This window comes from Ornithorhynchus anatinus, chromosome 11 (assembly GCF_004115215.2).
Source record: "Ornithorhynchus anatinus isolate Pmale09 chromosome 11, mOrnAna1.pri.v4, whole genome shotgun sequence".
Lineage (NCBI taxonomy): Eukaryota > Metazoa > Chordata > Mammalia > Monotremata > Ornithorhynchidae > Ornithorhynchus > Ornithorhynchus anatinus.
The window spans coordinates 40,224,649-40,238,239 of NC_041738.1; the positions used below are offsets into that span (position 1 = coordinate 40,224,649).

The 13,591-nt window shown below is 57.2% G+C and overlaps 2 protein-coding genes across 3 annotated transcripts; both read left to right on the forward strand.

Annotated features, from left to right (window-relative positions):
* The first annotated feature begins 281 nt into the window (after positions 1–281).
* COG8 (component of oligomeric golgi complex 8) lies at positions 282–8,423 on the forward strand. Of its 2 annotated transcripts, none has more exons than XM_029075887.2 (5): positions 282–705; positions 2,811–3,018; positions 4,190–5,014; positions 5,893–6,061; positions 7,779–8,423. In XM_029075887.2, exons 1-5 carry the CDS (start codon positions 320–322, stop codon positions 8,063–8,065), a joined length of 1,875 nt encoding a protein of 624 aa, XP_028931720.1. In that variant the 5' UTR covers positions 282–319; the 3' UTR covers positions 8,066–8,423. The 2 variants fall into 2 exon arrangements, with proteins under 2 accessions (XP_028931720.1, XP_028931718.1); XM_029075885.2 differs by having other exon boundaries at positions 5,922–6,061.
* Positions 8,424–9,395: 972 nt separating this feature from the next.
* Positions 9,396–13,250, forward strand: PDF (peptide deformylase, mitochondrial). The gene is made up of 2 exons (XM_029076091.1): positions 9,396–9,987; positions 12,832–13,250. Exons 1-2 carry the CDS (start codon positions 9,396–9,398, stop codon positions 12,987–12,989), a joined length of 750 nt encoding a protein of 249 aa, XP_028931924.1. The 3' UTR covers positions 12,990–13,250.
* The last annotated feature ends 341 nt before the right edge of the window (positions 13,251–13,591 follow it).

Genomic DNA, 13,591 nt, shown 5'->3' on the forward strand with positions numbered 1-13,591 from the left:
ATGGATGAATGAGTGAGTGAATGGATGGGTGGATGAGTGAATGAATAAATGGGTGAGTGAATGGGTGGATGAGTGAATGAATAGATGGATGAGTGAATGAATGGATGAATGAATGATTGGCCGGCGGCCTCCTCCGCCCACCCCGCGGGCCGGGCGGGGGATCATGGAGACGGAGAGGGCGGAGCGGCCGCTGTCGCGTGGACCGGAAGCCCCTCCGCCCGGCGACCATAGAGCGGGGCGTTGGCGCCCCCTGGCGGCCCGCCCGCCCGCTCGCTCGCTCGCTCGCCCTGCCGGCCGCCGGGCGGGAGTCCGGGCGGCCATGGCGGCCCTCAGCGCCTCCGCCCCCAGGACGAGGACGACGACGGCGGCGGCGGCGGCGCTGGGGGAGGTGGAGGACGAGGGCCTGCTGGCCTGCCTGTTCCGGGAGCGGCTGTGGGAGGGCGGCGCGTGGGAGCGGGCGTCGGTGGCGGGCTACCTGCGGGAGCTGAGCGGCTGGGGGCTGGAGCGTCTGGGCCGCGAGCCCGAGCGTCTGGCCGAGGAGCGGGAGCAGCTGGGCCGCCGGACGCGGGCCTTGGCCTGCACCAACTACAAGACCTTCATCCGCGGCGCCGACTGCACGAACCGCATCCACCGCCTCTTCGCCCACGTCGAGGCCTCGCTCGGACGGATCCTGCTGCGGCTGCCCGCCTTCCAGCGCGCCTGCAGGTCCGCCGGCCGCACCCGGGAACCCCGGGGGGGAAAAGAAGGAGAAGAAGAAGAAGAAGGAGAAGAAGGAGGAGGAGGCTGGGGTTCGCGAAGCGCTCCCTAGGTGCAGAGCACTGTGCTGAGCGCTGGGGATACAAGGCGATGGGGCGGGCCCCCGTCGGGCTCCCAGGCTTCATCCCCGTTTTCCAGACGAGGTCACTGAGGCCCAGAGAGGGGAAGTAATAATAATGTTGGTGTTTGGGAAGCGATTACTAGGTGCAGAGCACTGTGCTGAGCGCTGGGGGGGGGTACAAGGCGATGAGGTGGTCCCCCGTGGGACTCCCAGGCTGCATCCCCGTTTTCCAGACGAGGTCACAGGCCCGGAGAAGTGAAGTGACCTGCCCACAGTCACAACGCTGACAAGGGGCAGAGCGGGCATTCGAACCCACGACCTCGGTCTCCCCAGCCCGGGCTCTCGCCACTGAGCCACATAATAATCATGATAATAATAAGTCTGGTAGTTGTTAGGCACTGGGGGAGATGGGAGGCATCGGGTTGTCCCCCGTGAGGCTCACCCTCGCCATCCCCCTTTTCCAGATGAGGGAACCGAGGCCCAGAGAAGTGACCTGCCCATAGTCCCGCAGCAGACGGGTGGCAAAGCCGGGTTTAGAACCCACGACGTCTGACTCCCAAGCCTGCTCTCTTTCCACTGAGCCACATCATAATAATTTCTGGTAGTTGTTAGGCACTTACTGTGTGCCGAACACTGTTGTAAGCACTGGGATAGGAGGTCATCAGGTTGTCTCCCTTGGCTCACCCTCTCCATCCCCCTTTTACAGATGAGGGAACTGAGGCCTAGAGAAGCGAAGTGGCTTGCCCAGAGTCACACTGCGGACGAGCGGCGGTGCCGGGATTAGAACCCACGTCCTCTGACTCCGAAGCCCGAGCCCGTCATTCAGTCGCTCGGTTTTCATTCATCCGATCGTATTCCATCAGCCTATTGGTGATTTATCAGTGGTAAATATCAGGATGTTTCCCATCGTCAGTGGTGTTGAGCGAGCGCTCGCTGTGCGCAGAGCACTGTACCAAGCGTTTGGGAGAGTCCAAGGACCCCCGGCGGTGGCCCGTCCCCAGCAGCCTCGAACGGAAATTCCTCACCGTCGGCTTTAAAGCAGTCAGGCCGCTTGCCGCCTCCCACCTCACCTCGCTGCGCTTTTACTCCAGCCCACCCACTTGGCTCCTCTGATGCCAACCTCCCCGCCGTACCTCCTCCATCTCGTCTCTCTCGCTTCTGGCTTGCAACACCCTCATATGTGACAGACAATGACTCTTCCCCCCCTTCAAAGCCATATTGAAGGCACATCTCCTCCAGGAGGCCTTCCCCGACTACGCCCGTACTTCCACCTCTCCCCACTCCCTTTTACGTCGCCCTTGTATCTGCTCCCTTGAGTCACCGTCTCTCAGCACGTATGTACGGAGCCACGATTTACGTATATTAATGTCCCTCTCCCCCTCTAGACTCTAAGCCCGTTGTGGGCCGGGGCCGTGTCTCCCGACTGTCGTGTTCTACCGTCCTCCCCCAAGTGCTTAGTACAGTGCTCTGAACGCAATAAGCGATCGATAAAATACCACTGATGGCTCGATCACAGTGAGACGGAGTTGGTAGACAGGAGCTACAAGGAGCTGATAGGGGAAGGTGTTCTCGCTGAGGGGAAAGGTAGAGGAGCTGGGGAAGGGTGGAAGTCTCTTCTGAGGGAAAAAGGTTGCATTTAGAGGGAGTCCGAGCGGCCCAGTCAGCAAAAGTTCCAGATGAAGGGCCCAAGGAACGGGGTGTAAACGGAGGCGGTTGGGGTGAGGGGTGCTGCCTTTTAACCCTAAACCAAACTGCCAGACTTACTCTAGACCCTAAGCTCATCGTAGGCAGGGAACGTGTCCCCCGACTCTGTTGTGTGGTGCTCTCCCAAGCGCTCCGTCCAGTGCTCTGCACAGAGTAAGGGCTCGGAAGAACAGGCGGACTGTGAATGGGGAATTGGGGGCTTTTTGCAAAAGGTCTGTGAGGTCCTTTGGGATCCCCCGTGGGTTTAGACGGTCGTGAAAGTCGGGGCTCCTTTCCCGTTCTCCGTCAGGAACTTCGTGAAGGATGCAGAGGAGATCGGTTCCAGCCGCCGTATGAATAACCTGACGTTGAACCGGCACACGGAGATCCTGGAGATCCTGGAGATCCCTCAGCTCATGGACACCTGTGTCCGCAATGGCTACTACGAGGAGGCCCTGGAGCTCGCAGCTTACGTGCGCCGGTTGGAGAGGAAGTACTCTGCTATTCCCGTTATCCAGGTATCTTTCCTAGAAATGACCCAGTCTGCGTCACCACCCCGTGCCACCAGCCAGTGCCATTTTACTCTGTTGCTGTAGCAGAATGGTTAATCGGCGGCATTTACCGAGAGCTTAACTGTGTACGGGCCACTGTCCTAAGTGCTTGGGAAGAGTAAAAGACCAAGGAGTGAGTTATAGACGATCCCTGCCCTCGAGGATCCTAGACTAGAGGGGGAGACGGACGTTAAAATAAATGAGAGATGAATATATACGTAAATGCCGGGCGGGGGTTGGGCAGGGGAGAATATCAAAGGACTTGGGGGGGGTGTGACCCCAAGTGCCTAGGACACCAAAAAAAGAGGGATGATAATTGTGGAGCGCTTAATAATAATAATGATGGTATTTGTTAAGCACTTACTACGTGCCAAGCACTGTTCTAAGCACTGGGGGGGATACAAGGTGATCAGGTTGTCCCAAGTGGGGCTCCCAGTCTTCATCCTCATTTTCCAGATGAGGTAACTGAGGCCCAGAGAAGTGAAGTGACTTGCCCAAAGTCACACAGCTGACAAGTGGCGTAGTCGGGATTAGAACCCATGACCTCTGACTCCCAAGCCCGGGCTCTTGCCACTGAGCCACGCAGCTTACTCTGTGCCAAACACTGTACCAAGCCCTGGGGTAGATAGAAGCAGATCCGGTTGGACACAGTCCCTGTCCCACCCGGGGGGGGGGGGGGAGTTCACGGTCTCAGTCCCCATTTTACAGATGAGGGAACCGAGGCCTGGAGAAGTGAAGCGACTTGCCTAAGGTCACACAGCAGACGAGCGGCGGAGCTGGGAGTAGAACCCCTGAACTACCGACTCCCAGGCCCGTAGCACGGTCCGCTGTGCTGGGATGAGCGGGTAGTGAGGACTCCGTCTTGGAGGTCCTCGTGGAGATGTGCTTTTAATAGGACTTTGATAAGGGGGAGAGGAGCGGTCGGTCGGATAGAGAGAAGGTGGTGGGGGGCCGGGAGGGGGGCAGTTTCAAGCCAGAGGGAGGACAGGGGTAAGGGGTCGGTGGCGAAAGAGAAGACGGAGGCGACGGGAGGAGGCCGGGGTCAGAGGAGCGGAGGGGTGGTCGGTAAAGAGCCGCGGCCGCCGAGCCTGCCGTTGATGGACCCCCCCCACCCCCCCACTCCCGCCGTGGCTCGCAGGGCATCGTGAACGAAGTCCGACAGTCGACGCAACTGATGCTGAGCCAGCTGATCCAGCAGCTCCGCACCAGCATCCAGCTCCCCGCCTGCCTGAGGGTCATCGGCTACCTGAGGCGCATGGACGTCTTCACCGAAGCCGAGCTGCGCATCAAGTTCCTGCAGGCGCGCGACGCCTGGCTCCGGGCGATCCTGACGGCCGTCCCCGGCGACGACCCCTACTTCCACATCACCAAGACCATCGAGGCCTGCCGCGTCCACCTCTTCGACGTCATCACGCAGTACCGGGCCATCTTCTCGGACGAGGACCCGCTGGCGCCTCCGGCCGCCGGCCAGCGGCCCGTGAACGAGAGGGCCATATTCCACGGCTGGGTGCTGCAGAAGGTCTCGCAGTTCCTGCGGGCGCTGGAGGACGACCTCCGCCGAGGGGTGGGAGGCCGCTTGGACTCCCTGCTGGGCCAGTGCATGTACTTCGGCCTGTCTTTCAGCCGGGTGGGGGCCGACTTCCGAGGCCAGCTGGCCCCCGTCTTCCAGCGGGTTGCCCTGGGCGCCTTCGGGAAAGCGGTCGACGAGGCGGTGGAGAAGTTCCGGGACGAGATGAACTCCTACACCCTCATCTCCGCCCCATCCGTCCCGGGCGGCGGCGTCCCCCCGGGGCCGCCCGGGACGCAGCCCGGGACCCTGCAGCCTCCCATGGTGCTCCTGGATTTCCCACCTCTCGCCTGCTTCCTCAACAACATCCTGCTTTCGTTCAACGATCTGCGCCTCTGTTGCCCCGTGGCTCTGGCTCAGGATGTGACGGTGTCTCTGGAGGACGCCCTCGTAAAGGTGAGGGGCCGGGAGGTTGGGGGCCCCTTCGGGGAACCCCCGAAATGCTCTTGGAAGGGCGGGGGGCAGGTCGCAATCAGTCAGTCGGTCAGCGGTCGTTACCGAGCGCTCGCTGCGCTCAGGCCACGGTATGGCGTTGGGCATGGCCGCACGGGTTATCATTATTATTATTATTTTTAATGGTGTGTGCTAAACGCTTCCTGTGTACCAGGCACTGTACCGAGCTCGGGGGTAGACACAAGAGAAGCAGCGTGGCTCAGTGGAAAGAGCCCGGGGTTGGGAGTCAGAGGTGCTGGGTTCCAATCCCAGCTCCGTCGCTTAACAGCTGGGTGACTTTGGGCAAGTCGCTTCACTTCTCTGGGCCCTCAGTTAACCTCATCTGTAAAAGGGGAATTGCCTGGGAGCCCAAGTGGGACAACCTAATATCCTCGTATCTACCCATTTAGACCGCGTGTCCATTATTGGGCAGAGATCATCTCTCATCTGTTGCCGAATTGTCCATTCCAAGCGCTTAGTACAGTGCTCTGCACATAGTAAGTGCTCGATAAATAAGATTGAATGAATGAATGAATACCCCAGCGCTTAGAACGGTGCTCGGCACACAGTAGGTGCTTAACAAATACCATCGTCGTCGTCACCAGGTAGATCAGGTTGGACACAGACCATGTCCCACGTGGGGCTCCCCAAGTCTTTACAGATGAGGTGACCGAGGCCCAGAGAAGCGAAGGGGCTTGCCCCGGGTCACCGGCTGACGAGGGGCGGAGCCGGGATTAGAACCCAGGCCCTTCCGACCCCCAGGCCCGGGCTCCGTCCACTGGGCCACCCTGCTCGTCGTGGGTGCAGGGGTGTGACTGACGCTGTCTCCACCGCCGTTTCAGGTGACAAAAATCATCCTGGCCTTCCACAGGGCGGAGGAGGCGGCCTTCAGCAGCCGGGAGCAGGAGCTGTTCGTCCAGTTCTGCACCATCTTCCTGGAAGACTTGGTCCCCTACCTCAATCGATGTCTTCAGGTCCTCTTCCCCCCGGCTCAGATTGCCCAGACTTTAGGTAGGGCTGGCAAGGAGGAGCCTTCAAAGCTCTTTTTTTTGTCACTGTCCCTCCTCTCTTTTTCTTCAAGTATTTGATTCCTCGCTCTGGGGAAAATTCCTCACTCTGGGGAAGGAGTGGAGGCCCTTGCTAAGGAGTAGCAAGATCCCTCTATCGGCCCCTTCTCTGATGCAGTTTTTGTTGTCATCTCCCCGTGTCGTCTAGTCGCCCGCGAAAGGATCTGCTGGGGATGGTAACTCCTTGTTTTCCTTGGTGTTGTAACTCTCCTGGTGTGGTTTCTTAGCTGGAGCTCAGCTCCTCTCTCTGCCTCTTCTCCTGTTTCTCACTGAAAGGGGCCAGTCCTTCATTACAGAGGGTCTTTGGGGATCAGTCGTCAGTCCATCAGATGTCATCAGCTCAGGCCTTGGCATCATCCTTTTCTTTTCTCTCTCAGCCCCCGTGGGCACCAAATTCAGCTGGTTCTTCCTTCACATTTCCAGGTGTCCCATCCCCTCTTTCCAAACGACCACCACACTGGTCCGGACACATGCCGGATCTCGGTTTGATTGCTACATCACCCTCCTGGCTGACCTCCCTGACTCATTCATTCATTCAGTAATATTTACTGAGCGCTTACTATGTGCAGAGCACTGTACTAAACGCTTGGAAGGTACAATTCGGTAACAGAGACTATCCCTGCCCAGTGACGGGCTCACAGTCTAATCGGGGGAGACAGATAAAAACAAGACAACACCATCGTGATAAATAGAATCAAGGGGATGTACACGTCTAATAAAACACATAGGGTAATAAAAAATATACACAAATGAGTACAGTGCTGAGGAGAAGGGGAGGAGCAGAGGGAAAGGGGGCTCAGCTGAGGGGAGGTGAAGCGGGGAAGGGGGAGGAGCAGAGTCAGTCTCTCCCCTTCCCAGCCCCATACTCTACTGTCCAGGTGATTTTTCTGTAGTGTTTTCTGCGCACATCTCTCCATTACTCCAAAGTATCGGCTTGTCATCCTGTCCTCCCTGCATCAAGCAGAAACTCTTGACCAGTGGCTTTAAAACTCCCAGGCAGCTCTCTTCCTTGTACTTACGCTCTTGTCTCTTCTCCTCTTTCACCCCAGCTCTCACGCTTTTGTTTCCATCAGGTTGACCTCCTTCCTCACTGTAACTTTTGTTCTCAGCTCTTACAGTGGCCCCTTGCTCGTGGCCTTTCTCACTGCCTAGAACTCCCTCCCTTTTCCCACACACCGCTGTCTCTCCCTGATATCCCTCCCACTGCCTCTGCAGCCCCTCCATCCCACCTAAACCCTTTTAAGGGCTCCCGACTCACGACCGCAGCACTTACATAGATGGCTCACGAACTCCGTTGCTTCCTCTTTGTGATTTATCTGTCCGTCTCCCCACCTAGATAGTAGAACTCCTCGAGGGTGCCGATTCTGTAAACTCATTTCTGTCGTGTGTGTAGTACGGTGCTGTGTGCGCAGGTGCTCCGTAACGCTTTTCGCCGATCACTGATTTGAGATTGAGCACCTAAGTGCAGAGCACCGTACTAAGGGCTCGGGGGCAAACAGAAGCAAAACACGCATCTCCTGGTCCCGAGAAGCTTACGCTCAAACAGAGGTGTCGGTCACTTTCCCCGAAAGGTTTCTCTGAGTGACACTGGTTTGTGAAGCACTCTGTGGATAACGCTGTTTCTCCTCTCTTTCTCCCACTTTTCTCCCCTACTGAATCAGGCATCCCACCCACGCAGCTCTCCAAGTATGGGAATCTCGGACACGTGAATGTCAGTGTGGTCCAGGAGCTGCTGGCCTCTGTCCTGCCAAAGAAGGAAACTGTCTTCCCTCCGGACGAAAAGGAACTTCTCCGGGAGCTCCCAGTAGCAAGTTCAGAACTCCCGGAACGGGAGCAGACCCTGGAATCCGCCGGCCGACCTTCCCTCGAGAGTGTGGAAGACAAGACTGCTCGAGAAGAGGAGGAGGAAGAGCCTTTGCAGGCCGACCCTTCAGCAGGGCCCGGCTAAGTTCAAGGAGCTGGAGTCGGAGGCCGCTCCACGGCACTTAAAACGGGACCTTTTAGGAACCGCAGCCAGGATTTTGGTGCAGGGTGCGGCGGTTTGGTCAGGCGGGGGAGTTTTCCGGGGTTTGATGTCTGTCCAGACCTCGTGGACTTGAATTCAGCCCTGCAAGCGAGAAAGAATATTGCCTTAAATGATGTAAAAAATCTTTTCTCTGGAGACTGGCTCCCTTGAATTATGCCCTGTGGGAGTGACAGTGGGTGAGTCAAAAATTCAAAGTAGTTGGGTGGTAGGTATATATGGAGAGTTAGAATTCTTTGAACACAGCCGTACTAAGGAATAAATCTGATTAGTTTTATGCCAATCCCTGAGTAATTTAGTTCTTGTTAAGGATTGAAAATAAGCTGTTTCCTGCCCCGCCCCCCCCTGCTGCACAGCGATAAGCAGCCTGGCTCAGTGGCAAGAGCTCTGGCTTGGGAGTCAGAGGTCGTGAGTTCTAATCCCGGCTCCGCCACGTGTCCTCTGTGTGACTTTGAGCAAGTCACTTACGTCCTCTGTGCCTCAGTTCCCCCATCTGTAAAATGGGGATGAAGACCGTGAGCCTGACCTTGATACAAATGACCTTGTATCTACCCCGGTATTTAGAACCGGGCTTGGCACATAGTAATAATAGTAATAATGTGGGTATTTGTTAAGCGCTTACTATGTGCCGAGCACTGTTCTAAGCACTGGGGTAGATACGGGGGAAGCAGGGTGGCTCAGTGGAAAGAGCCTGGGCTTCGGAGTCAGAGGTCATGAGTACGACTCCCGGCTCTGCCACTTGTCAGCTGTGTGACTGTGGGCGAGTCACTTCACTTCTCCGTGCCTCAGTTCCCTCGTCTGTAAAATGGGGATTAACTGTGAGCCTCACGTGGGACGACCTGATGACCCTGTATGTACCCCAGCGCTTAGAACAGCGGTCTGCACAGAGTAAGCGCTTAACAAATACCAACAGTATGATTATTATTGAATGAATGAGGTCGAGGGGGAGCCGGACTACTGCTCCCAGCGCCCTTGGCGGAGGGGGTGCCGGACTACAGGTCCCAGCGCCCCTTGCGGCCGAGGGGGAGGGGGGGCAGTGGACTACAAGTTCCAGCGCCCTTTGCGGCGACGGACTCCAGGTCCCAGCGCCCTTTGCGGCGACGGACTCCAGCTCCCAGAGCCCTTTGCGGCGACGGACTCCAGGTCCCAGCGCCCTTTGCGGCGACGGACTCCAGGTCCCAGCGCCCTTTGCGGCGACGGACTCCAGCTCCCAGAGCCCTTTGCGGCGGGGGACGGGCCGCCGAAGCTGGAGAAGATGGCGCTGGTCCGGCTGGTCCTGCCGGTCCCGCCGGTCCTGCCGGGGCCGGGGCTTGGGGGCGGCTGGGGCCGGGGCGTCGGGGTCCGGCGCTGCGGCTCCGGCTCCGGCTCCGGCTCCGGCCCGGCGGCCCCGGAGCTCCCGGGCGTCCCGCGGTCCACCTGGCGCTGGCTGCGGCGGCTGGCGGTGGGGGCGCCGCGGCCGCCGTTCGTCCGGGTGTGCCAGGTGGGCGACCCGGTGCTGCGGGCCGTGGCGGCGCCCGTGGAGGCGGCGCGCCTGGGCGGGCCCGAGGTGCGGGCCCTGGTGGGGCGGCTGGTGCGGGTGATGCGGAGCCGCGGGGCGGTGGGGCTGAGCGCGCCGCAGCTGGGGCTGCCGCTGCAGGTCCTGGTCATGGAGTTCCCCGACTCGGCCTACCGGGCCTGCGGGCCGCGGCTGCGGGAGGCCCGCCGCCTCGCCCCCTTCCCGCTCAAGGTCTTCGTCAACCCCAGCCTGCGCGTGCTGGACGCCCGCCTCGACTCCCAGCCCGAGGGCTGCGAGAGCATCGCCGGCTTCTCCGCCCACGTCCCCCGCTTCCGGGCCGTGCGGATCGAAGGTGCGGCCCACCCTTCGCGCCTCACCTCCCTTCTCTCCTCCTCCTTCCTACCTCCTCCCTACCTCCTCCTCCTCCTCACCTCCTCCCTATCTCCTCTTCCTTCTTTCTACCTCCTTCCTACATCCTCCTCCTCCCTACCTCCTCCTCCTCTCTACCTCCTCCTCACCTCCTTCTCCCTCCCTCCTCCTCCTCCCTCCCTCCTCCTCCCTCCTCCTCCTCCTCCCTCCCTCCTCCCTCCTCCTCCCTCCTCCTCCCTCCTCCTCCCTCCCTCCTCCTCCCTCCTCCCTCCCTCTTCCTCCTCCCTCCCTCCTCCTCCTCCCTCCCCCTCCTCCTCCCTCCCTCCCTCCTCCTCCTCCCTCCCCCTCCCTCCCTCCTCCTCCTCCTCCTCCTCCTCCCTCCTCCCTCCCTCCTCCTCCTCCCTCCCCCTCCTCCCTACCTCCTCCTCCTATCTCCTCCTCCTCACCTCCTCCTCCCTCCCTCCTCCTCCTCTCTCCCTCCTCCTCCTCCCTCCTTCCTCCTCCTCCCTACCTCTTCCTCCTCCCTATCTCCTCCTCCTCCTCCCCCCTACCTCCTCCCCCCCACCCCGGTCGTACCGCCGACCTGGAACGCCCTCCCTCCTCATCCCCCCTTCCAAGCCCTCCTGAGAGCTCACCTCCTCCAGGAGGCCTTCATTCCATAGTATTTCTTTAGTAAGCGCTTACTATAATGTTGGTATTTGTTAAGCGCTTACTATGTGCAGAGCGCTGTTCTAAGCACTGGGGGAGATACAGGGTAATCAGGTTGTCCCACCTGAGATGAGGGAACTGAGGGACAGAGAAGTCAAGTGACTTGCCCACCATCACACAGCTGCCATGTGGCTGAGCTGGGATTCGAACCCATGACCTCTGACTCCCAAGCCTGGGCTCTTTTCCACTGAGCCACGCTGCTTCAGAGCACTGTACTGAGCGCTTGGAATGGACACACTGAGCCCTCCCCATTCCCCCTCCTTCCTCCCTCGGCTCTTCCCCCTTCCCCTCCCCGCAGCACTGGTGCAGATTTGTAGATTTTATTCATGACTATTTTGTTAATGATGTGTACGTATCTAAGATTCTATAGAAGTAGCGTGGCTCGGTGATAAGAGCCCGGGCCTGGGAGTCAGAGGTCATGGGTTCGAATCCCGGCTCTGCCACCTGTCAGCTCTGTGACTTTGGGCAAATCACTTCACTTCTCTGGGCCTCAGTTACCTCATCTGCCAAATGGGGATGAAGACTGCGTGGGACAACCTAATTACCCTGTATTCATTCATTCATTTAATAGTATTTATTGAGCGCTTACTATGTGCAGAGCACTGAACTAAGCACTGGGAATGGACAATTCGGCAACAGATAGAGACAATCCCTGCCCAGTGACAAGCTTACAGTCTGCATCTCCCCCAGCGCTTAGTGCTCTGCACATAGTAAGCGCTTAACAAATACCAACATTATTATCTCGATGGTACTGATGCCTGACTACTTGTTTTCCTTTGTCATCTGTCACCCCCCTTCTAGACTCTGAGCCCGCTTTTGGGCAGGGTTGGTCTCTATCAGTTGCAATTCGGCAACAGACAGTCCCTGCCCACAACAGGCTCACAGTCCAGAAGGGGGGAGACAGACCTCAAAACGAGTAAAGACGCATCAATAGCATCAAGATAAATAGAATTACAGATATATACACATCAAAATAAGTAAATAGGCATTAAGTAAATAGAATTACAGATGCATACATGTGTACACAAGTACTGTGGGGCAGGGAGGGGGGGTAGAGCAAAGGGGGGGGCTGCGTCTGGGAAGGCCTCCTGGAGGTGGGCAAGCCTTCAGTAGGGCTTTGAAGGGGGGAAATTGTGATTGGCAGATTTGGGGAGGGAGGGCGGGCATTCCAGGCCAGAGGTAGGATGTGGGCCAATCTCCCAAGCGCTTAGCACAGTCCTTTACACACACACGGTTGAATGAATGAATGAACCTCCACCCAGGAAGAGTAACCCCACCCCCACCCACCTGAGCCCAGCCTTTTGGATGGGCCTCGAGGAAACCATTAGGTCCCAGTGCGGCAGGAGATGGAAGTCAAAGAGGACCGTCTTTTACCCCTTGGTCTAGGCTGGAATAATACCCCTGCCCCGGGCAGCACTTCCACAAGCTCGCCGAGAAGAGATCGGCAGGTTTGGAGGTGGTGGAATTAAGTACGGGGATGCCGGTCGGGCCCGGAGGACAGATGTACCCGGCCATTGTGCTCTCTTTAGAGCGGTGAATTTCCCCAGATGAGAAACTTCCTAAATATGTAAAAGCTGGGAGAGTAACTCTTGATTTTCACATCGATGGGGACCTTGTCAACTAATTGGGAACTAACCCAAAAGGAGAGACATTTAAGCGTTGTTATCTTGTATCTTTCCCTGCTTTTAGAAGAGTGCTTGGCACATGATAAGTGCTTCACAAATATCACGATTAATCAGTTTTGTTATATTATGGCAACACCTCTGCCCTCCTTCAAACCTAAGATTTTTATCAGAAGTGAGGGGAAACAACCACTTTATAACCATAGTTAAGCTACAGGTAATATTTCCCAAATCCTTTCTCTGTAAGAAGACAACTGTGAGCTGTCAGAACTAAGAACCTATTCACCCTCGGTTTAATAGCACATTATACGCCACGTGAGAGAGGCGTGAGCTGTCTTCTAAAATAAGCCCTTGACAATGCCCAATGTGCAAATCACCGGGATGAGAGCCGGGAAAGTGGTGTCTGGTTGGAAATCGTGAATAATTCTCAGTGCAAAGTAGTATGAAGACGGCAACGCCGAGCATTTTGATTTGCCCTTGTTCTGATTTCTCTGCAGGGCTGGATGAGAATGGAGAGCCTGTGGTGTGGCAGGCAAGTGGCTGGCCAGCCCGCATCATCCAGCATGAGATGGACCACTTGCAGGGCTCCCTCTACATTGATAAAATGGACAGCAGGACTTTCACAAACGTACGGTGGATGGAAGTGAATGACTGAATCCCCCCTCTCCTGATCGCTCCTTCCTCAAACAATTCCCTGGATCTCCAGCTTCAGGTTGAGCTTCTCAGGATTTGGGGTAAGCTTTCAGCTGGCCCATTTTTTAGCTGAAAGCTAAATAAGCAATCAAAGAAAACACAGCCACCCATCCTGTGTTGGCACGAGCTTGTGGGTTCTGATGAAGAAAGTATCTGTATTAAAATTAGGGTCTTGGGCCCTCCAAGGTGAGAGAGAAATAAATGCCTCAGGATTCTCAGTGGACACCGATTTGCTTTCCTGGCAGACTTGCTATGTGAAAAAGACCGAGGCAGGAAAACAGCTCCTCAGAACTACTGTAGAAAATGGTTTGTGTAGTTTAGCATTGTGTTTTAATAGTGTCTAGACTTGCTGTAAAATAGTAAAATAGAGCATTTTGCAGACCTGGTTCTCTAGAGCAAATAAGGGTCCTACTGTTTGCAGGCTGGCACCTTGATGCGGAGTTCCCGATTTTTGTCTTTTTGAGCCTGCGGCAGCACGGAAAGCTGCCATCCTTTTTGTCTGAGGCTTTAGGACCCCCAAGACCCAGGGCAGAGTCAGGCTGGCTGCCTCCCTGCCCTCGGGTT

Excerpts from the sequence above, each read along its gene's own strand:
- COG8 (XM_029075885.2), top strand. The coding sequence starts at position 320 with ATGGCGGCCCTCAGCGCCTCCGCCCCCAGGACGAGGACGACGACGGCG. Across the intron at positions 3,019-4,189 it reads CTGCTATTCCCGTTATCCAG|GGCATCGTGAACGAAGTCCG; the intron begins GTATCTTTCCTA and ends CGTGGCTCGCAG. Across the intron at positions 5,015-5,921 it reads TGGAGGACGCCCTCGTAAAG|GGCGGAGGAGGCGGCCTTCA; the intron begins GTGAGGGGCCGG and ends GGCCTTCCACAG.
- PDF (XM_029076091.1), top strand. The coding sequence starts at position 9,396 with ATGGCGCTGGTCCGGCTGGTCCTGCCGGTCCCGCCGGTCCTGCCGGGG. Across the intron at positions 9,988-12,831 it reads CCGGGCCGTGCGGATCGAAG|GGCTGGATGAGAATGGAGAG; the intron begins GTGCGGCCCACC and ends ATTTCTCTGCAG.